Raw genomic sequence first — 24,147 nt, forward strand, 5'->3', positions numbered from 1 at the left:
GTGTCGGTATAAAATTTTCACAATAATCATTGAAGCTTTTGTCACGGTATATGTTTTTGTTTTTAAATCACAATATATAATTTCTAAGTGAAAAAAAGTGTTGTCGTCCTAACAGGTTAAATAACTTTATTAAAGATAATTTACTAAAAGACTTTTATAAAAAATACATACAAATATAAAGTAAACAAGTGTTTCAAGATTAGAGTGCAAAAGATTGTTCAAATGAACGAAAGAACAATCGTTAAGTAAGGTCCCATTTGTTAACATTAGTTAAAGCAGGTTAACATTAACTAAAAATGTGCAATAGCTAATTGTTGCAGTAGTTAATATTCTTTTTTAATGTTGATTAATAAAAAATACAACTATGTTAGTTAATGTTAGCTCCATTGAATTATATTAAGACAACTTTTGATTTTATAATGTATTATTAAAAGTTGAAATTAAGATAGCATTATTAATAAATGCAGTCATTGTTTTTTTCATGTTAACTAATGGAACTTGTGTTACTGAACAATAATAACGAATCAGTCGTTGATATATAGATAGGCCCGCTGTTCTCTATTATAGATCAGTGGATGGGCCATGTTTTAGCTTAGAAAAAATGTTTGAAAATAAATAGCTTAAAACTTAAAAGTCTTTAAGTAAGAATTATTTGATGCTATTGTGAAGACTAAAGCGAATATAAATATCTAAATGACTGAGTGTGAAACATTATTTACACAGTTTTAGGAAAGTAGCGCAGCTGATTTGTTTACTGGGTTACCGGGGTAACGGCAGCGGCAGCGCCCTCTAGTGGCGAATGTGCGTCATTCAGCGCGTCTTCACTTTAACTCGCTCCGCTTTTCTTCTTATCTGTGCTCATTTAAATTAAACCGTTGCCTTTTTAAAGTTCTAAAGTAATCATATGAGGCTGCATCGCAATTTTTCCATAAATAAACAGAATAAATTAATACGTTTGTTATAGGCTACTGTATAAGTTAGGCTGTTTTGTATTTTGTTTTGTATTCGCACTTGTGCTCCTAAATACATTTTCCAGTTCGCACACATCTATTTTTAGTCGCAAATGCGAGTGAAATGCTCGCACTGTCGAGCCCTGTACAGTTACAACAAAAGAAAGATGTCAGGAAAGAAAAAACAATACTCAAAGGAGCAGTTACAGCAGGCAGTTGAGGAAGTAAAGGCAGGAGCAAGTCTAAGGGCAACAGCAAAAAAATTTGGCATTCCCCACACCACTCTACAGGACTATAAAAAAAAATATATGTCCACAACCCTCATCCTAATTCGGCCCTGACACCTGGAGAGGAAGAGGCTCTTCTTTCCTTTATATTCTGGATGGCGGACCATGGCTTCCCAGTCACAAGATCCCTTGTCAAGGTGCTGGCTACTGGGATCATTAAGGAGAGTGGTAGAACAGACCACCACTGTAAACCTGGAGAAGGGGCCAAGTGATGTGTGGTGGTCCAGGTTTAAGGCCCGCCATCCAGAATTGGCCTCAAGGATGGCAGATTCCCTGGACAGAGCCAGAGTCCATGGTGCTACACCAGAGGCCGTTGAAGGGTTCTTCAAGTTGTACGAGGCCCTTTATGTGAAGCACAGTTTGGAGGACATGCCACATCTCCTCTACAACTGTGATGAGACCGGCTTTGGAGACAAGCCTCGGTCCAGGGAGAAGGTCCTGTGCCAGTCTGGGAGGAAACACATATACCAGCAGCAGCAGACGACAAGGGAGCACATCACGGTCCACTGCTGTGTGAATGCAGCCGGGGACAGCATTCCACCCTTCGTCATTTACCCCAGCTGCCTCCCAAGTAATGCCTATAGGCTGGATGGGCCCCCCCCAACGCCCTCTATGGCATCCAGGAGAAGGGTTACATGGACTCGGAGCTCTTCCTGAAATGGCTCCACCATTTTATCAGGTATGCTCCTGAGGAAAGTCCACTTATTTTAATCATGGACCAACACGAGACACATGTTTCCAGAGACGTAATCATGTTCTGCAGAGAAAACAAAGTAGAAATTCTCTGCCTACCTGCCCACACCACACACATACTACAGCCCCTGGATATTGCGGTTTTCAACCCACTGAAGACTGCTTTCTCCACCATGGCTTCCAGGATGGGTCTGGTGCGAGGGGACATCGTTGTGGGGAAGAGGCAGTTTTCAGCTGTCCTCAAACATGTGTACCCCACTGCTGTCACAGCCCAAAATGTCAAGGCTGGATTCCGCAAGGCTGGCATCTTTCCTCTGTCCAGGGCTGCTGTGGACACAACCCAGGTAATTTTGACATTAATACAATGATAACTCACCCTCTAGCTACTTGCATTCCTTTTCAAGTGTATTAATGAGTTTTACATACGTTTTATTTTCTTAGGTGGTGAGAGTGCTCCCATCTGCAGATGGAAGTGACGCCACACCATCCAGCCCTGCTGCTACTCCGTCAGCCACACCATCCAGCCCTGCTGCTACTCCGTCAGCCACACCATCCAGCCCTGCTGCCACTCCGTCAGCCACACCATCCAGCCCTGCTGCTACTCCGTCCGCCACACCATCCAGCCCTGCTGCTACTCCGTCAGCCACACCATCCAGCCCTGCTGCTACTCCGTCAGCCACACCATCCAGCCCTGCTGCCACTCCATCCGTCGCTCAAACACCTTGCCCCACCTGTAACAGAATAGTTCACAAAAATTACCTGGTGGCAGCTGGTGTAATCCCGGAGAGTCTGGCTAACTTCCTCATCAGTCCAGCCCTGGAGAGGAAGGAGAAGGTGAGGCGTCGCATTCCCTTGCCAGCCCGTGTCATCACCAGCGATGAGTATTTCGACCTGCTGGTCGAAAAAGAAACTGAGGAGAAAGAGAAGGAAGAAAAGAAAGCGCAAGAAAGAGATGGCAAAGAAGGAGGAGGAAAAGAGACAAGCCCAGGAGGCCAAAAGGCAAAAGAAGCAGGCACCTCCTCCGACTGATGATGGAGAACACTGCGCTCTCTGCCGTCGAGTGGTCCCACCTGGCTCAGGAGAGGAGGCCATAGATGAATGGATCCAGTGTGATCTGTGCCATTTGTGGTTCCACTTGGAGTGTGCAGAAGTGGAGGAAGTGCCAGACACTGACTGGCTTTGCTATAAATGTTGTCTGTCCACATAAAAACACCTCACACACACACACACACACATGTAAATAGTGCACACATAAAATTAACGTTAATTTATAGTTATGGTATTTTTTAATCAGTTCAGTGTTAAATGTAAATAGTTGTAAACACACACACACGAAAATCATTTATGTTTTGAAGTCACATTGGTTAATCATTAAATATTTTGTATCAGTTCAAATTGTTTGCCCTTCTTTGTCTTCAGAAAGATATGGTAAAGTTATTCACTAACGTATCACATGCTTAACTCACATGACATAATTAATATCACGACACAATGGCCAAGCTCGCATGGTCCTCTAGCTTATTAAAACAGCAAATAACTTAAATTTTAAACAAATAAAAAGGCATTCACCTTTCTTATTCATTGAAATGTTGTTTTATTCAGTTAAAATAACTAAATACCTCATAGTTGATCCGTTAAATGTCCATTTTCGTCGTTGAAATGTGCTATGTACGGAACATCATTGTTGCCTGTACGGAACACGGTTAACGCTTATCATCTTCCGTACACGGGCGGGGGAGGTACTTTTCCCCACTTTTCTCAAAAACTATTGGTCCAAAAGACATCAATCAAAGTGTGGACTGTCCAATGGGTATTCCCCCAGAGAATGATCATACAAACATGCTTGTCTGGCTTTCAACAACGGAGGAGTGGTCGTTGGCGTGCGGTGAGGGGCGAAAAGTGTACGGAACATGGTTAGTGTACGTTATATACTGTATGTGTGTATTTATATATACATCATAAATATAAACAGTACACATATACTATGTAAACGAAAACTTTTATTTTGGATGCAATTAATCGCAATTAATTGTTTGACTGCACTGTATATTCAACCAGTTTTTGAGCCGTTGCCACTCCCATAATGTTATTTAGATGTCTGTGTGTGAGTCGAGAGTGCAGGTTGGACTTGTTAACGTTCATTACAGAAAATGCCTGCTCACAGAGATATGTAGTCTCGAACATGCTGAGGATTTTGGACGCAAAACCTTTCATTTTGGGGAATGTTGGTCTGCGGTTTTGGTAAAATAAATCCACAGTGACTGTTGCACATTTGTCTTTCATTGGTGTGTTGCACTGCAGTTTGATTAGTTCCATTTGGCGTCCCTCCGGTACATCTGTTGTGAAAAGAGAGAGAATTCCTTCTCAAGTTCATTGAAGACCTGAAAGCGATTCTGAAACTCATTCTACAGACCAACAATTTTTTCTTTGTATTAGTTCACATTGTTGTGAGCGGTGTGCACACCTTGGGAAAGCTGTGTAGCCCACAGTTCTAGTTTCATCTCAAATGCGCAAATGCAATCGTAATATTCAGTTACAACTTTGTTGTGGCCTTACATCTTAGTATGGAGCATATTTAAGTGCTTGTTTACGTCCACCATAAAAGCAAGATCACGAACCCACTTGGGGTCATCTCGCTCAGTTACCGGTTATCCCTTGTCTTTCATGAACTGTCTGATCTCTGAGCACAGTTCAAAGAAACGTTTGAGCACAGCTCCCTTGCTCAACCAGCAAACTTCGGTATGGTAGGGTAGACTGTGAGAAATATTTTTTTCAGATGAAAATTGGCGTCAGATAATTCAGATAAAAAAATTGCCGATGGTTGAGCCCCTTTGCTCTGATGAAATGCTCTGTTTTTATTACCACTTTCATAATATTGTCGATCTTTAGGGTTTAGCTACACAACGCTTCCAGATATAAGATATAATGAAAAATCCAGAATTTTTGGGATGGGTTCTCTTTTTGAATTTTCTCTTTGAATTTTGTCACAACGCCTGCCTTTTTCCTGGCCATGGATGGCGCGCCATCCGTTGCCACACTAACACATTACTGCTTTTATTAATTAATTGCTATTTAATTTCTAATTAGATGCTATTTTACTGTTATGACACTCCCTACCTTTTTTATAACCTTTACAAATATGGTTCTCTTAAACCATGATGTGTATGTGTGAACTTAGAACAGTGCCCCTGTAGGTGGGAATTGGTATTGCATCTATACACATTGGCGCCAAATTAAATACATATTCCCGCCATATGCGGTTGCGGAAAATACCAGACACGCAGTGTACGTCAAGAAGATTTGCAGTGCTTCAGTGAACAATGCATTAGCTGGATCTATGGTGAAAAAAGGAAGTACTTAATATCTTCTATTTTTTACATATAGATGAAATCTGCGTCGGAAATCCGGAATTCCTCAACGTTAATTTCAGTTGTCAAATATTAATTTGATGTCATTTAATCACTTAAATCTGTAGTAATGGCGCTGCTTGTATAATCAGCTCTGAGACGCAAAGATGATGTACATCGCAACAAATGTGGTAATCATTAAGAAATACAATTTAAATTAAATATATAGTTGTGAAATAAAGTGGCCTTGGGCAGAGCACACTGCTAATAGGTCATTGCGTCTAAAAAGAAAACACTTCTGCAATTTATATTTTTTCATTTGATCATTTATGAAAGTTCAAATAATACAGTAGATTGACATCTGAAAAAGCACAATCTCCTCTGATGTTGCTGTCTGTGCGGTCGCAGGAGTTCATGTGCTCTAAGTGGGAGAGCTGGCAAGTTTAGCCGGCTGATGTGCACTCTACACGGTGGTGTTGTCCCTCGCTCCCTTAGAGACTGAAGAGTGCAATTTTCTCACCCAAACCACTACTTGCTGCTGTTTCTGTTTGCTTTTAAAGAGAAAATTTAACCCATAACAGGGGCAGTGTTAGGTGTAATTAATTACTGTAATTTAATTTCTTTTCTTTGAAAAAGTAAAGTAAGCGATAGGACTATAACAATTATTTTACATCGACGATGTCGACAATAAAAAAATTGTCGACAAATATTAACTTGGTCGTTTGATCTCATTTGACCGAATGTAACGGCCTGCAATAACGCGGTTTGACCAGTGTGGCGCTGTAGCGCAAGACTAATTCAGATCTCCCGGATGTAGTTCAAGAAAAGAAGACACAAACATCGCTTATGATGAATAAAATAATCTTATTTCAAACATAAAATAAGACTATTTTGCTTACCCCATAGGCAGATTATTTTGCTTGTTTCGAGCAAAAACTCACTTAATTTTGATTTGTTTTTGCTGAAACAAGAAATTTGTCTAGAAAATTCTTCTTGATTTAAGAATTTTTAGATATTTTAGTAAGTAAGAAAAGCATTTTTTGCAGTGTACTTTGTAGGATATCAGAGCGAATCAGACAATTTAAGATTCGATCAGAACATCGAAACATGACGAGCCGGAATTCCACAAAGAGGCTCGAGACAACAGGATGTTCGGCATAAATCTGTCCACGATACCCAAGCGCTAGCCTGTTTGAAGCAAGCCTAACCAACAAGCCTCTTTCACAGAACAACTTACAACATGAACACATTGATAATTCCAACTCAGGAAGGAGATTGTTAAATTTGGAGCAAGTAACCAAGACTGATGATCATAGAGATGCACAGCATGGCCATCACATGTAAATCCATGATAGAAATCATGAGCTTCCTCAGATTGACTTCCCCCAACCACTGAAATTCCTTCAAAACCATTTTTGACCTTTGTTCACTGAACACATTCTCACGTCCACAGAATGGCATAGAAACTATGTAGAAGCACCTAAAATCATCTTAAAAGGAGTAACTAATCATTTCTATGCATAACTCCATATTATGTATGTCAACCACACTTTTGACTATCGTGTCCTAATCACTCATTTTGTATGTATTTTTAATAACTATTGTATGGGGTTTATATTCATGTTTGGTATGTATGAGCGCGCAAATTCTTGCTTGAAATGTTTCTTCCATTCAATTCTTTGTCAAATGTATCATAGTCTTGTTATAGAAATTGTAGGGAATGAATCCTACATATATTTATTATTATTATTTAGATTTTAGGGAATCACTCTTAAGAGTTGATCTTCATATGATTAATTGTTATCAATCATAATGTACAACTTATGCCTTGTTAACGACTTGTCCAGCAAGCATTAATAACAGCAAGTTATTTCTTAACGCTTTGTTTATTTAATTCGTGGCCAACGATTAAAATAAATCAAATAGTTAAATTGAGTTAGTTAGCTCCTGAGCGTATAGGTAAAACGCGACCTTTTTGGCAAATAGCTACGACATGTTAAATCACATAACACAGACAAAAGATTTCTTAATAAAGTCAAGGTTTTATTCACTATTCTAACACAACATTAACAGACAATTTAACATACACACAAATGGGAGCGAGTTGTTTATATCTGAAGAGAGAGAGAGACTTAGGTTTGAATGCTAGCTTTTCGACCTGAGGAAACTCATAGACAAAGAAGTATTTTATCTTTACCCTCAGCGGAGAGATATCCCGGTTTCAGTCAATAAAGAGATTTGCCTTACTTGGTCTTTCAGTTGTTTTGATCGAACTCAGTCTTTCCTTTGGTTCAAAGAGACTCTTTTCCTCAGGTGAATTCAGTTCTTTGCGGGCCGTGTTCGGATTGGCTGTTCGGTCGGTCGTGTGACTAGCGCACTCTTCAGTGGTTGGTTGTCTCGTTCTGACGTAATGAAGTTTAGGATTAAAATTCTTTGAAAGTTTAACGAGCGCTAAAAGAGTCTTCTATTACATGGACCTGGCCCGCCATCCCTCCCTCTGATCTACTTCCCTCCTGAACTTTGTGGACATCTTGAAGCCGCTCTTTAGAGGGAGGGTTATGTCACAGTCAGTTGTTGGAGTGCCCAGCTTAGCCACCAGAGGGCTCTCTCTTTGAGCCATTGTTTGTGTTCTGGACTGCATTTCCCATCACCCTTTGCACTCATTATTGGTTCATTACTGCCAGCTGTTTATCATTGACTCATTAACCTCACCCTATATATACCTTGTACATTTTGTCTTTAGTTGTGTCAGTATTAGATTCTGTTCCTGTTTTTTGCTCCTGTGGATTATTGCCTTTCTTGTTTTAAATTGGTTTCTTCTTCTGCTCTTTTTGTTGCGACGGTTAGCAGTGCATTACAGCACAACCCCTTCTGGTTTGATCACCTGTGACTGACTGTATTTGTGGTCTGACGGCATGAACCGAATCATAACATACATACTGTGACAGTTTGAGATGAATACATGTACTTTTACACCCCTAATATACTGTTAAAAGTTTTAGGTTCAGGTGTGTTTATGTTAGTATGAGAGTTTCTGACCCTCTGAATTTCATTATATATTATTATTATAGATAACAAATATTGTTATATTGTATTTCTTAAATCCAGTATTGTAGTTTTCCCATATACCTAAAAAAAAGACACCAGTACAGTTAGAGCTTTTAAAGATTAAAAGAAAAAAATCACGATGAAAGACGATCACTCTCATTTCCTCATTTTCATGTGAAATAAATTGTTTTCGTTACTGTTGCATAATTCAGTGATATAAATGAATGTTTTTATGGTTTTATTGAGTTTGTTACACAAAATAATTGTTTTAGACTACTACTGTATTATTTTTCCTAATTTAATGTGATTCATGTTGTAATAAAAGGATATTTTCAGGTTCACTAGATGGCAGCATTAGTATTTGTCTGGTAATGTGATTTCAACATGTCTGTCCACATGAGGGACCTGCTCCATGTCAAATAAATCCCCTTTCAAATGAGTGAGTTCAGCTTTGAGAATGAAAACCAAGCTGTTTGTTCCTCAGTATTTTCATGTTTGACTCTGAATGTTTCTTCATATCTTCACTCTCCTCTTTAATAAACGTGATCTTTATAATAGTGAGATCTCAGTTGCTTCACCAGTTTTTCTGTTTTTGGACACTTTGTCCTGTTTAAGATCAGAATAATTAACAGTAAGTAAATGTAAACTAAATCTGGGTGCATCCCTAGTTCAACAGTAAGCACAGTTCAGTTAATTGCTTTAAATGGCCTGATTAGCCAAACACACTCAAAACTAGCATAACTTTTATACATATTAATTTGCAGGTGGTTAGTAAAAGTTGTCATTGCCTTCGTTCATCTTCAGTTATGAAATGTTAGTTTAAATAATACCCTTACTTATATTCATGTATTTTTTAGTATCTACCTTTTAAAGATGATCAACCTACCACAGCTACTGTACTGCTGTTTCTGCTATTACTTCTGAAAATACCTCTGCAAACAGAAGTCAAATTAAAAAACAGTAAAGCTCGATGAGTTGTCCTCTTGCATCCTTAAGACTTTGAAAGCCATTTTCACGTTTGGGCAGACCTGAAAAGAAAAAACCTGGGAAACTTAATTATATTTGCTAATTCTCTTTAATGTATTTGCCCCGATTTGATCCATAGGAGATTTATCTAGTGTTATATTTATATTATTTTGTTTTAAGGAGTTAAAAATGGCTCTTATCAACCTTGATTGACATTCTATCACATTATTTGGACAGTTTTGGGTGGGTTTTTGTGAGGTTTTGGGCTGGAAATCGTACATCCAATCTGGCAACACTGCTTGTACTACGACTGAACAACAATGGAGAAGTTAATATTGCTTGTCTCCGAGTATTTATGTCTTTACCAGATGGAATTGCCGGAGTACCAGCCACAGCCACAGCGTCTCAACTGAAAAAAAACAAAAATACGCTGCCCTCTCAATGGCTCGCAGCTGAACATTTGTCACGCATTTCTGAGGTTTCAGGTTCTAATCCACCCTCGTATAGTTTTTTTTTCTCATTAAAACCAAAGCAGTGTTCATCAGTGATTGTATATCAACAGCAAGGACACGTTTGCAGGGATGAAAGCAAAAAAATCCTGAGCCTGAACTTTTTTCCCGTGTGGGGGTTTGGTTGTGGGGGTGGACACACATGCAGGAAATTTATTTGAATGATTTTCCTTGAAACTAACTAGTAACTAGGTTTAGACTACTGAAATGGTTTTGTTCAAAATAAATAATAACAATTTACTACAGAAAACTACAGTTCAGTTCAATTAACAACAACAAAAACAATAAAATGCTCCAAGAACTGGAAACTTAAACAGGGTTCGTACAGATACTGCAAAATGAAATTCCAGGACTTTCAAGGACTTTTCAAACACTACTTTTTGGTTTTCAAGGGCTAAAATCAGATATCTCACTTATCAAACAACCCAGACAGCACACGTATGTCTGGCTGACGTCGGCCCAATATATGGAAACGTCGGCCTCACTACCTGAAACATCTAAAAAACATCGGACAAGCGTAGGCTGGTATAATTCGGTCAGTGCTCTGTTTTCCAGCTCATCAAACGTCGGCCCTGAGTCGGCTGACGACCGCAGGCCGATGAAGTGTTCATCTCTTTACTCGTGCCCAGAGAGAAACCCGGCGACATCTTTGGTTGACTGGTAAGTTTTGGTTGAGGTAAAAAAATTAGTTTTTTTAAATACTACCGACGCGCATATCATGCCTATATTGCGTCGGCCGTCAGAATAACCTCTCATTTCAAAGGTGGAATCGTCAAATATGACTTCTAGAAGATCATAGATGTAGTTATTTGAAGGAGGAAGGAAGGAAGGAAGATGGCGGCGCGATCGATCGCTGCGGCTGCTCCGGGTCCCAAAGACGGTGCTTTTATGTCGTTTAATGTCATCTGTTCGTCTCCAAATAATGTCAGTTTACCGCTAACTCTTAAAGAAATCACCCCAGAATTCATCTATGATCGCCAAAGTCTTTTGGATATCAGCAACGCTTACGTACACCAACTCTCGCCGGCGGCTACTGAGAAGCTACGAGGCCTTTGTTTACTGCTGGAGCCGGACCTCGAGACCGCGGCCTCGCCTACTGACGCTACCCGCACAAGGCAGCGTCGCAAGCGGTGTGAGAGAGGACGTAAGCGCGGAGGTATACGAGCTAGACTAAGAGCTAACCCCTCAAGACCGGCTCTTCCAACACTCATGCTCTCAAATGTCCGCTCTCTGGAAAACAAACTGGACTTAATTCAACTCAGTCGATCTACGCAGCATGAGGCAAGGGACTGTTGCGTGTTTGTTTTCACCGAAACATGGCTAAATGACAACATCCCGGCCTCCGCCATTCAACTGCACGGGCTAACCAGCTGCCGAGCGGATAGAGATTCATCACTATCTGGTAAGACACGCGGAGGTGGCTTGTGTGTGTATATCAACAAAGACTGGTGTAACAATGCTGCGGTATTATCAAAACACTTTTCATCGCTGGTGGAGTTTATGGTTGTGAAGTGTCGACCGTTCTATCTGCCGCGGGAGTTCACGGCCATTGTTATCGTTGCGGTTTACATCCCCCCGTGTGCAAACGCTAAGGACGCGCTTCGTGAACTGTATAGCGCCATCAGTGAACAACAAACAAAAAACCCAGATGGCTTTTTCATCATAGCCGGTGACTTCAACCACGCAAACTTAAAGACAGTTTTGCCAAAGTTCTACCAACATGTGAACTTTGCAACAAGGGGAAACAACACACTGGATTTTGTTTACACAACAGTAAAGAACTCTTACAAGGCTGAACCCCGCCCCCACCTCGGGTACTCCGACCACATCACTGTTATGCTAATCCCAGCATATAGACCACTTCTCAAACTCACCAAACCGGTTGAAAAGCAGATCACAGTATGGCCAGACAATGCCACCTCAGCACTGCAGCACTGCTTCCAGGACACAGACTGGAACATGTTTAAAGAGGCAGCCACCTACAACAACCACACAGACCTGAATGAGTACACTGAAACTGTGACTGCTTACATCAAAAAGTGCACTGATGATGTGACAGTCACCAAGACCATCGCCACACGTGCAAACCAGAAGCCATGGATGACAGCAGAGGTTCGTGGGCTGCTAAAGACCAGAGATGAAGCATTCAGATCAGGAGATAAAGCAGCCCTCAAAACATCAAGAGCCAATCTGTCCTGTGGCATCAAAAAAGCAAAACGGTCATATGCCCAAAAAATCAACAACCACTTCACAGACAGCAGAGACACACGGAGCCTGTGGCAAGCCATTCAGACCATCACTGACTACAAGCCCCCGCCACAGGCCTGTGATGAGGACACATCCCTTCCCGATGCACTCAACCACTTTTATTCACGGTTTGAAATGCAGAATGACACACCTGCACAAAAACTGCCCACACCTCCCAACGACCGGGCGCTCTGTCTGTCTCCAGCCGACGTAAGGAAGACCCTATCTAGGATTAACCCACGCAAGGCTGCGGGTCCTGACAACATACCTGGCCGTGTTCTGAGAGACTGTGCTGCACAGCTGACAGATGTCCTAACAGATATCTTCAACACCTCGCTGAGTCAGGCAGTCGTCCCCACGTGTTTCAAATCCACAACAATCATACCGGTACCAAAGAAATCACCTGTGTCCTGTCTCAATGACTACCGTCCCATAGCACTGACTCCAATCATGATGAAGTGCTTTGAGAGGCTAGTCATGCATAACATCAAAACCAGCCTCCCCAACACACTCGACCCGCTCCAGTTTGCATACCGTCCAAACCGCTCTACGGACGATGCAATTTCCTCCACCCTCCACCTGGCTCTTACCCACCTAGAAAATAAAGACTCCTATGTTAGAATGCTGTTCATTGACTTCAGCTCGGCATTCAACACAATAATCCCACAACAGCTCATAAATAAGCTAAACCTGCTGGGCCTAAACAATTCCCTTTGTAACTGGATCCTGGACTTTCTAACTGGAAGACCTCAGTCAGTCCGTGTCGGCAACAACACCTCGAGCTCTACCACACTGAGCACAGGTGCCCCACAAGGCTGTGTGCTCAGCCCGCTGCTCTTCACACTGCTGACCCACGACTGCACTGCCAAGTTCAGCTCCAACCACATCATCAAGTTTGCTGATGACACAACAGTGGTAGGTCTCATCAGCAACAACGATGAAACGCACTACAGAGAGGAAGTGGCACAGCTGGCTGAATGGTGTGGCACAAACAATCTGTCCCTCAATGTGGAGAAGACAAAGGAGGTTGTGATGGACTTCAGGAGAAACTCCGTTGACCACCCCCCACTGACCATCGACAGCTCGACTGTGGAGAGAGTCAGCAGCACTAAATTCCTGGGGGTGCACATCACAGAGGATCTCACCTGGACCACCAACACCATGTCACTCTCCAAAAAGGCACAACAGCGCCTACACTTTCTCCGCCGGCTGAAAAGAGCAAGTCTCCCTCCACCCATCCTCACCACATTCTACAGAGGCACCATTGAGAGTGCGCTGACCAGCTGCATCACTGTCTGGTACGGGAACTTCAGTGCTGCTGACCGCAAGACCCTCCAGCGTACAGTGAACACAGCTGCAAAGATCATCGGTGCCCCTCTCCCCTCCATCCTGGACATCTTCCTTACACGATGCACCAGCAAAACCAACAGCATCGTGAAGGACTCCACCCATCCCTCCCACAGTCTCTTCCAGCTCCTACCATCAGGAAGACGGTACCGGAGCATCAGAGCCCGCTCCGCCAGACTGCTCAACAGCTTTTTCCCCCAGGCTGTGAGAGCCCTGAACTCAAACCACCCCGTCCCCCTCTGAAACCCCATGCAAACCCCTACCTCCTGAACATGGACCACCCCCCACCCCAAACCTTAACACACCAAAGAAAATCTGTATGGAACTTTAATTATTTTTTTATTTATTTTATTCTTATTTTTCTTTACACTATGGACACTCTCCTCTATGTGCACTATGGACACTTTACACTATGGACACTTACACTTTACACTATGTGCACTATGGACACTTACACTTTACACTATGTGCACTATGGACACTTACACACACTGCTGCGTGTGCACAATCTCACAAAAGACTCAGCAATATATGTATGTTTACATGCTCATGCACTACAAATCATCCTGCACTGTTCCCCAACCAGCTGCTGACTCAAATGTCTCTCTTTGCACATGTACAGTATTTGTGAAGCATTCGTATAGTCTGTATTTTTTATCTTCTATTTTTTAGTTCGTATAGGGTAATATTTATGTGAAGCATTCGTATAGTTGTATTTTTTATCCTTTATTCTCTTAGTTTGTATAGGGTAAATACTTATATATAGTATACTTATAGTTACATCTGTTAGTAGTGTATAGGTTTATAGTGTTTTTTACTTCATTGTTGTATGACTGTATTTATGTAGCACCGTGGTCCTGCGAGACACGACATTTCGTTCCACTGTATGTCCCCACATGTAACTTGAACTTGAAATTTAACACAAACTATATACAGTATTCACTTTAAACTTCAACCGTAGTTTGTTTGACTGCCGTCCGCTTGCGCTTGACGGAGCTCATGCTAACTAGCCATAACATTGAATAAACCGCTGTACAACTGTTTAATTAGACCGAGGTTGCTGAAATTACGTTCAGTTTATGTGGGATTAATAATTTGCACCTTTCTCCTTCAAGAGACAGGCCTGTAAATTGTGTCATCTGCTCGTTATTGAGTTAATTGTATTTTTTTTTACATGACTGTTTTTTATGCTAGTGACGTTTCATTAACAACTAGACCTGATACTTTAGTTTGAACAAATCTTTAATTAATAAATTGTTCTTTTTTTAGGTCCTGGCTACCACCAATTGAGTCAATGATTCACTGAGTTTCTTATAAGAAAAGATGCTCATCTGCTACCACCCAGTAGTTTAAATGTTTGTAGTTTCATTGCTGTAAAACTTTCTTCTTTTTTTTTTAAGCAGGTGGAGAGACAGTCTGGGCAGCAGCAATAGGACAATGATTACAAGAGAGGGGTTTCAAGAACTGGTACTGTTTTGGTTCCTCAATTTTTCAGGACCAAAACATTTATATAAGTTACAGGATCAATGGTGCTGCTATCAGTATTGCGACCAAAATAAAAAATGCGCTGTGTAAATAAGTTCAACATGGTTGACAACTGTTAATGCACAATTACCATTTTAGATGGACAAACTGTACTGTATAAGATTTCTATTCAAACTGAAAGCATACATCTAGGCTACCCGCTGCCGTTTTCAAAGCACAATGCAAAACTGTGACATTTCAATCACTGACGCTGTTCAATCGGCAGCGCTAACCCATAAGCGCATATACTTGCCAGCAACCCGCCAAAATAAAAGCTTGCTGATTTTGTATTTGTATTTAATACTCCCTTTTTATTTTAAAATATAATAGTATTATCACACTTTGTTTTATGTATTATTTCATGTTTTACACTAAACAATACTTTTGCACTGAACTATTTTTAAAGTGATTTTAAGTTTGAAAATGATAAATTCATATAAAAAATAAAAAGTAAATATTAGCATTTTATATTTAAGTTTACTATAATATAATTGTATTTGTATTTAATATTCCCTTTTTATTGAATATATATAAAATATGCGTAGTAAAATATTAACCAAATGATCTTTTGTACAGCTAAAAATGATTCCATGCTAATTAATTACTGCACTTGCCCCCCCCCCCAAGTGTTTATACTCATCCTTGGGTCGGACGGCCAAAAAAATCGCGGGCGCTCTCCAGCACTGACAGGAAGGGGTTTGGACAATTTGCATCTTATGCAATCAGTTTAGTTGTTGGCGTTAGCAATTCTTTTTTTTTTGCCGTTAGTAATTCATTCATCATGAAACTAAAATCTAAAAAAAAAAAAACACACACTCACCGTAATGATTGGAGACGTGACTTCAAGGCTGAAACTCAAAAACGTGCACCTAAACTATTTGATGTCTCCTAATGAATCTGATTAACAAAAACACAGGTCGTGCTTATTAGCAAGCGTTTTTCCAAAGACTGTAATTTGTAGTCATCTGGTGGTCAAATGATGACTTGCACCTAAGAAACTGCTGTGGCACTAATATTAAAGAATATTAAAGTAAGGGCCTGTGCCAGGTTAGTCATGTCATGTGGTTCTTAGGCGAAAGAAGATTCCTTGGAAAATGCCACACTCTCGCTAAAAAGATTTCAGGAATACTGGCAAATATCCAAGTTTGCACCAAAAGAAATAAATAATAGGATAAATGCATAAATCTTTATCTACTTTATTTATTATTATTTCAGAATGCCCCCCCCCCCCTCACCCCATACACACAGTCATTCACCTGAGAGAGTAACTTATTTTTAAAGGCTACGCCAATGCATAAAAGTTCAATTTCTACATTTCAGTTCTACATAGCAAATTATTTTTTAACATACAGTTGATTAAAGTTTCTATATTAAATCAGTCATCACACAAAAACTATTTTCACAAATCTGGACTTATGTAAGCATCACCTGAAAATGGGAATATGCATATTATTTCTGCTAATCAAATTCCTTAATTATGAGAATGATGTCATCATGGTTTTACTGAAAATATTTCCTTTCAAAATTGTAATGTTAAATCGCAAATATAGAAAAGGAAAAGTCATAAGGAAAATAATTAAACAGTCACTTCCAATAAATATATGATGTACTATCGTCATTCATGATAATGGATAATATTACTACTTCACAGCTCATTAAAACAAAAATCTACTTTTACTAATAAACTACTTTTATATTCTTTGAATCTATTTTAAAGTTTACTTGAAAGAGGTAAATATAAATTTACTGCTTATTACATGCAGTATTTGAAGTCGCTCGAGGTTTTGTCTCCTGATGAAACACCACTCCACCTTGCCCCTTTCTCCAGCTTACTTTTCTGTCACTTTCTAGCCCCATGCTCTTCAGCTTTTTACTTATCTGGAAGACCAGCAAGAAAGAATCAAATATAAAACCTAATAACAGCAACAATGTGAAATAAGAGAAAACACACAAAGCTAAAGGATGTTGTAGATAGTTGCCAGTGCAGTTAATTATTCAGAATTGGGCCGTGTTTAAGGTGGATGCAAACCTCATTCAGAATGGCCGTCTGTAGTGAAGGATCAGTCAATGCGCATTGTCCAGTACAGGAAAACTTCAGTCTGACAATCTGGTTTTTAATTAACGTGTCATCTAGAGGAATACAGAGTTCATGTCATCCTCAACACAGAAGACAGATACATAAATGAAAGCATATCACGTCTGTTTCAAGAGTGTCCTAAAATTCTCTTGTTTATGGTGGCCGAGAAGTGCAAAACAAATCACCATTCTGAAAACAAAATAATTAAAAATACACAACAACAATTCTGAAAACATTATAACAATTATTATTTTGTTTCCGAATTTGTCTTCGTGTTTTCTGACTTGTTGTAATGTTTTTGTGTTTTCTGAATTTTTATTTAGTTTTTTAGATTTGCGTTTGTAATTTATTATTTTGTTTTCAGAATTGTGATTTGTTTTGCACTTCTCGGCCACCGTACTTGTTTGAATGAAACTCACCTCCATAGCAGATAAAAGGCTGCTGTACATCACAGCTGTATTGAGCCCATTTCCCAGAATCGGTTATTGACATGCCAACACAGTTACTAGATCCTGAACTCAGGGATGGTTGATCTGCTGCCCAGTGTCTAAAGAAGTGGCTCCACTGATTAGACCAATCCCAAGAGTCCAGAAACAGACCGATCCAGAGCGAGGATTCATGACGAATCAGATTCTGCTGCTCTGGGTTGATACTCGCCAAATCAGTGTAGTGTTGTCTGCAGTAACTCTGAGCATCTCTCCACGTCATAGCAGTCTTTGTAATCATGAAACCAGTGCTTTCTGTTCAGAAACAGAAGATAAGGACCAACCTTCAGTTAAAATCAGCTGTTAATACAGTGTTTGTATTTTTCGTAAGGGATGGCGATACCACTTATTTTGTTTTTGATACAATGCCGATATTTTTAATGGCCAGTATTGTCGATATTAACACCGATACGACTGAATAAATGTAATGTATTAAATTACTAAGAGTAAAATGGGTAATAATACCCACATAGCTTTATATTTGAAACACATTTTAACATTCACTACGCCTTAATTGCAACCAGTGTTGGGGGTAATGCATTACAAGTAACGCGAGTTACGTAATCCGATTACTTTTTTCAAGTAACTAGTAAAATAACGCAATACTTTTTAATTTACAAGAAAATATCTGAGTTACTTCTTCAAATAAGTAATACCAGTTTTTTTCACATTTATTGATTGACAGCTCTGGTGTTGCCATGTTGAGAGAAATCGGCAGTAAGATGTTACTGTAGTTCTAGAATAATTCATCACTCACAAAAAAAAAAACCAAAACGCTGATTCAGTATTCCTCAAAATGAATAAAAACAGTGAAATACAAACACGGAATGTGATGCAAACCTGCAATAATTAAATGTTAAATAACACAAATATCCTTTATGTATTAATATTTTTATTAACCAATGTCTTTGCTGCTGACCTACAATGATCCATTGCAACCATACTAATAGGCAAAAATTACTCTAGATAAACATTTTTTATTTATCGTGAATTTACTTTCCCTTCAGTTTGAGGTTTATTCATTTCACTTCTGGTGTGAAAGGGCTTTTATATTTGCCAAAAATAGAACTTTTTTATATTAAGAACAAACAAGCAAGCCCTGCCCAGATTTAAAAACTAACGTAACGCATTACTTTCCATTAAAAGTAACTAAGTAACGTAATTAGTTATTTTTTAAAGGAGTAACGCAATATTGTAATGCATTACTTTTAAAAGTAACTTTCCTCAACATTGATTGCAACTTCTTAGGTTATAGTTTTGTTTACACATGGTTACAATATGTTTACTGTAGTGGTAACCATGGAAATACTATAGTTAAACTATGGTCACTTTTCTGTTGCATGCATAAAATGCAATTTTATTCTAAAACGTTTTTATTCTGACAGTGTATGATTTATATTAACATTACAGAACAGAACTTGATCGATGTGAACTTTACGTTCAATTTAAATAAACGTGGGCCTATTGCGCAAACTATGTAGGCTACAATGTAAATTTGTTTATTGCAAATAAATCAAACATATATGTTTTTTCTGCACTGTTCTGGGCTGCCATTCCCAAAAACATCAATGCTTTCTTATAATCCTTTTGGTGAACGCAGCCCTGTTTGAATGCACTGTCAGAAGTTAGGGAACGCTCTCTGTGATTGATTGATCATGCAACATTTACGTGTTTCTAACATAGGTTATTCATCCTATATTAATGCATATTGTACTCATTATTTTTTGTTAAATTAATAAAAACCACTGGGAAATTAAAATGCCTTAGTATCAATATTTTTTATTTGAGTATTTATACTTTTCGAAATATCAATACTTCAGGATCCCTATTTTTCGAATCTTAGGAGATCAAAGTGCCGAGGTTCTTACTGCCTAAAGCCGGGCTCAGTTGTCTTAATGTCAGACTGTACGACAGTCAAGACGCGACAAAAACGGACGTACTTTTTTTTTTACAAAAACGGACGTACTCAAGAAGACTTGTTTTACGTCATCAATACGTGACGCGCGTTCTCTCGCTATAATGGTAGCTAGCAAACAACAGCAACGTGTAGCGTTAGTTTTATTAATTACATGCCTTGATGTTAAAAAAAACAACGAAAAAGACGACGTGTGTGGAGCAAGTCATGGCTGGGCAAAAGAGGACTTTATGGACTTCCAGTTCTACAGAGCGAACTTGAGGTAATTTTGTTATTCGAGTTTAAACATCCTGCCCCTTAATAAATAAACTTTAAGTAAACTTTACTTTGTACATATATTGTTTTTACAAATAATGAATGGTTTGAAGTTGCCGCGCTAATTGCGTCATCAGGTTCAGTGCTCCTATTGGTTCTTGGTTTGACGGTCGTCGTAGGAGATGTCACACTGCAGGAAAGTGTCTGAAATCTTCTGACACTGCCAGAATTTAATCGGAGGAAAAAATTGATCGCAACGGCCATTAATCGGCTGTCGGTGAACAATGGGGAAAAATGAACCAAGTAAGAGGACTCACTATTAAAACACACAAATGGGAGAACGGTGCTGCAGCTCTCATCATACCAGCTTCCATTAAAACTCCTCACACACTCCCCATCAGCATTTGGTTCTCCTGGATGCCACATACTTTCATGGGAGATTGAAATGTCCCCCGTAGACCAGACCCAGCGTTTCACTCCCATAGCATGGAGACCTATCCATACTGAACCACTGCGTCCAGGATTCACTGTATTTACCAGTCTGTTCACGTCATTCATAGTGGTAACAGCGGCCAGATCAGTGAATCTCGCTCTGCAGTAACTCTGAGCATCAAGCCATGTCATGCTTTGATTCATAAACTGGTACTCTGGTACTACAGGCCCTTCAGGAGGGAAATGACAGAATTGTAGAGATCATAGATCCTATAATCATGATTAAAGCCTTAAAAACAAAATCAGTTTGCCCTAAAACAAATTGCATTATACGTTTATGCGCAATTTATAAGTTGAAAGCTAATGAAGTCATAGAAAAAAATATGTATACAGTAGAACCAACACACACTCCTAATAATTCATAACTATGTCACTATTTGGCAAAAGCGGTGGCAACTTTTTTTTCTTCTTCTCTCTTTTGTTTCTATTGCTGCTATTTAACAACCCTGTATAACCTGTTTGCACATTCTTCTCTTGTACATTCCTGCTTATCTTAATATTTATTAAGTCTACAGTATACTGTCCTTCACATTTTATTTTTTATTTCTTATTTCATTTTTTCCATACCTATATTTATGTATATTTTCTTTTGTGTTTGTATTCTATAATAATTGCAGTCCATGGAGCGGACCTGACTTACATTTCACTGCTGGTTATATATGCTCTATATAACTGTGTATGTGAGGAATAAAAATCTTGAATCTGTATTCATACTTCACATTCAAATTCATATGAAATTAACTTGTTTCTCATGAGATCAGGCTAGTTAGTACAGCTTTAATGATTATAAAGGGAGCGTTCTTTACTTGCTTTATGTAGGCTATTTAATTTAAGCATATTGTTGTGCTGGTAATCACTGTTAAATACAATACGACAGAACAGAACGTGGACAAATAACAGTCATATAACATGATCTAATTTGTTAGATGCTCACTTCCATGGCAGATAAAAGGACTCTGTAGATCACAGCTGTATTGAGCCCATCTGCCAGAGTTGGTTCTCGACATGCCAACACAGTCACCAAAAATCCCGGAAGGTTGACCTGGTGCCCAGTGTCTGAAAAAGAGGATCCATTTATCAGACCATTCCCAAGAGTCCAGAAACAGACCAATCCAAAGGACCTGTCCAGATGAAATCTTAGTTATCTGGTCATTTTCCACCGAGTTGTGGATGGTGGGCAGGTCTGTGTAATGCTGTCTGCAGTGGCTCTGAGCATCACTCCAGTTTTTAGCAGTCTGGATCATGTATGTAGTATTTCCTATTGAGACAGTCGAAGAAAACAATCTGAGTTTGAAGCTCTTTTTTCATTGCTAAACTGTGCATTCATAATTTTACAAGAACTCACCCTTGTAGCATGCAAAATACCATAAACGGCTACATGGCCATTCATACCAATAACCGTGATAAGTCAATACACAATATGCATCCCTATTTGGATGTCCTGAAACCCAGTTAAAGTACTCAGAAGTTTGGTTTTCTCCATTAGACCAACCCCAGCGGGTCTGTGTTCCCCTCTTCAATCCAATCCAAACCGATCCATTGTATCCAGCATCCACTACATTTACCAGCCTGTTCACATCATCCATGCTGTCTACAGTAGCCAGATCAGTGAATCTCTCTCTGCAGTAACTCTGAGCCTCTGGCCACGACATTGCTGTATTTATATAGTAGTACTGACGATAAATACCAGCGCTTCTCCATAAGAGCCCTGTTAAAATCAACATGTTAAACCATCTATATGTGAACACATCCTCATAAATCCAGATTACAAATGTGACCCTGGACCACAAAACCAGTCATACGTGTCAATTTTTCAAAATTGAGATTTATACATCATCTGAGTCAAAGTTGTCCAAATGAAGTTCTTAGCCATGCATATTATATACACACACGTTTTTATATATTTACAGTAGGAAATTTACAAAATATCTTCATGGAACATGATCTTTACTTAATGTCCTATTGATTTTTGGCATAAAAGAAAAATGTATAATTTTGACCCATACAATGTGTTTTTGGCTATTGCTACAAATATAGCTGTGCTACTCATGACTGCTTTTGTGCTCCAGGATCACAAATGACCACACCAACCTGACAGCAGAAGCAGCACAAACAGACTCCCGTCCATGACTGCTCACACAGATCCTCACTGTTGGATGATCACACATACACAATTAATACACTACACATAGTACACAGCTAATTTATTGTGACTTCACATAATTCATGTAAAGAAATGCACCCCAAATATGATAAACTTGCCAAACCATTCAATTTGTGTTAATTACTTCTCCTTTTCAGCAATTTATTACTTTGTAAAGGTATTATTTAAAAAAGAATCTGGCTCATACAGAGCGTAATCTACCTGTAACTAAATCTGCACCAAATGTGGAGTTGAAAACTCTACAGCCTTCATTTTACAGAACTGTACACATCCTCAGACATCACTGTCTGTTAACTGAACTGCTGATGGAACTGGTCCTTTCTCAGTCTAGTAAGATCTAGTCTGCTGCAATACACAGGATCAAAGGCAGATACTTTTATTCAAAGTGACTTACATTATTTACGCTGTAGTGTTCTAACCACATATTATCTTTATTCTAGCTTTTAGGGAATCACTCTTAAAATGATTATATGATTAATTGCTATTAATCAGAATGTCCCATTTATACCTGGTTAACGATACCAGAGTTATCAAGAGTCTCTGCTTCAACTTTGCTCTCAGTCAAGGTCAGTTCTTTCCGGGTTCGAGACGGACCGTGCGCGAATTGGCGGCTTGGTAGGTCGCCGTCACGAGAACACTCTTCGGTGGTTGGAGGGCTTCGTGCTGACTTGATGACGCTCCCAGGAAGTCGTTCGATTCTTGGCTTCAGATGTTAGTTTCTTTCAAAGTTGAACTTTGATCGCGGTGGCAATGCTCAGCCGTGATGTTAGTGGCCAGAAGCGCTTTGCAGCACGTGAGCAGAACGAGAGACGAGCGAGGTGAGCTTAAGCTCTGCTTTTCAGTTTTCAACTCCCACCGAACTTTTCAGTTGCGCATCTGTTTTTAACGGGCCGATTTGGGATCCGCCCACGGGCACCTGATCCAATCGGATTCTTCCTGTGGGGCGTTTGATCCAATCGCAAGTGTTTCTGTGGGGCGGAGCCCCGCCCTGCACAGCTGCGTGTCTTTCCATGCATAAATTGTCCGTTCAGTTATTTATCACATGAAAACTTATTAACAGCAGATTTCTATTCATATTATGATCATACCTTGCAGAGAAAAGATCATTTTCATTCACACCATATTATTATTCATGAAATCAGCTTTTATCTGAAACCAAACACTTATATTTTTGATATGCACAAAAATACATATATCCTTTGTATTCATTACGCGGTTAAAGCCATAGATGAAATGATCCTAAATTCTCAATAACCACATCGAGCATGTGAACTGAACATCTAGTGATCAGTTAAAGTTATACATTCTGGAAAAAGACTACCATAAGTTCAAAATAACGCAACAAGTTTATAAATGTCACAAACAAAAACATTCTTCATATAGGTTGTACCTATATTGTCTATAGTGTTTTTGTTTTCGAGTATAATTTGATTCAGTAGCAGAAACTAGTATAACTTTGTCCCTTTTTTTAAAAAACCCTTGCACAAAGCATTCTTAAGCAAAGGTGTGGCTGTCTTTGCCTGTTTCGATAGCCGGAGAAAAAAAACAGGCGCGTTTCCCCCCTCCTTTGGGAGAAGCGCGAGGTCTTAAAGGTCACTCCTTCAGCGATTACTTTCTTGAATTACGGCGCTTAATGGAGTTAGGTTTAGGGGAGTATGTGGCGCCAATGTAAAGTAAAATCCGGGAGTATGAGTTCTGGTTTTTTTCAAAAGTGACAAAAAGGGAGTTTTCTTCATCTGACTTTATGATGAAAGCAGCCAGGCGCTTAAAATGGCTCTTCTCTTAAAAGCATCTAGATGTGACTGTTCCATATATCCTGGTTTTATGGTCCCAGGAGAAAA

The 24,147-nt window shown here is 39.4% G+C and overlaps 1 protein-coding gene and 1 long non-coding RNA gene across 2 annotated transcripts in view; one reads left to right on the top strand and one right to left on the bottom strand.

Annotated features, from left to right (window-relative positions):
* LOC306858963 overlaps window positions 1-24,147 on the top strand; it is a 1,377,007-nt gene that overhangs the window by 1,080,378 nt on the left and 272,482 nt on the right. The gene's annotated exons all lie outside the window — the stretch shown is intronic.
* Window positions 16,101-21,794, bottom strand: LOC306858484 (macrophage mannose receptor 1-like; the record flags this gene model as incomplete). The annotated part of the gene is made up of 6 exons (XM_079399051.1): window positions 16,101-16,796; window positions 16,948-17,048; window positions 17,415-17,735; window positions 19,968-20,312; window positions 21,077-21,400; window positions 21,635-21,794. 6 exons carry the CDS (start codon window positions 21,792-21,794, stop codon window positions 16,662-16,664), a joined length of 1,386 nt encoding a protein of 461 aa, XP_079255177.1. The 3' UTR covers window positions 16,101-16,661.

Source organism: Barbus barbus (assembly GCF_936440315.1).
Source record: "Barbus barbus genome assembly, chromosome: 39".
Lineage (NCBI taxonomy): Eukaryota > Metazoa > Chordata > Actinopteri > Cypriniformes > Cyprinidae > Barbus > Barbus barbus.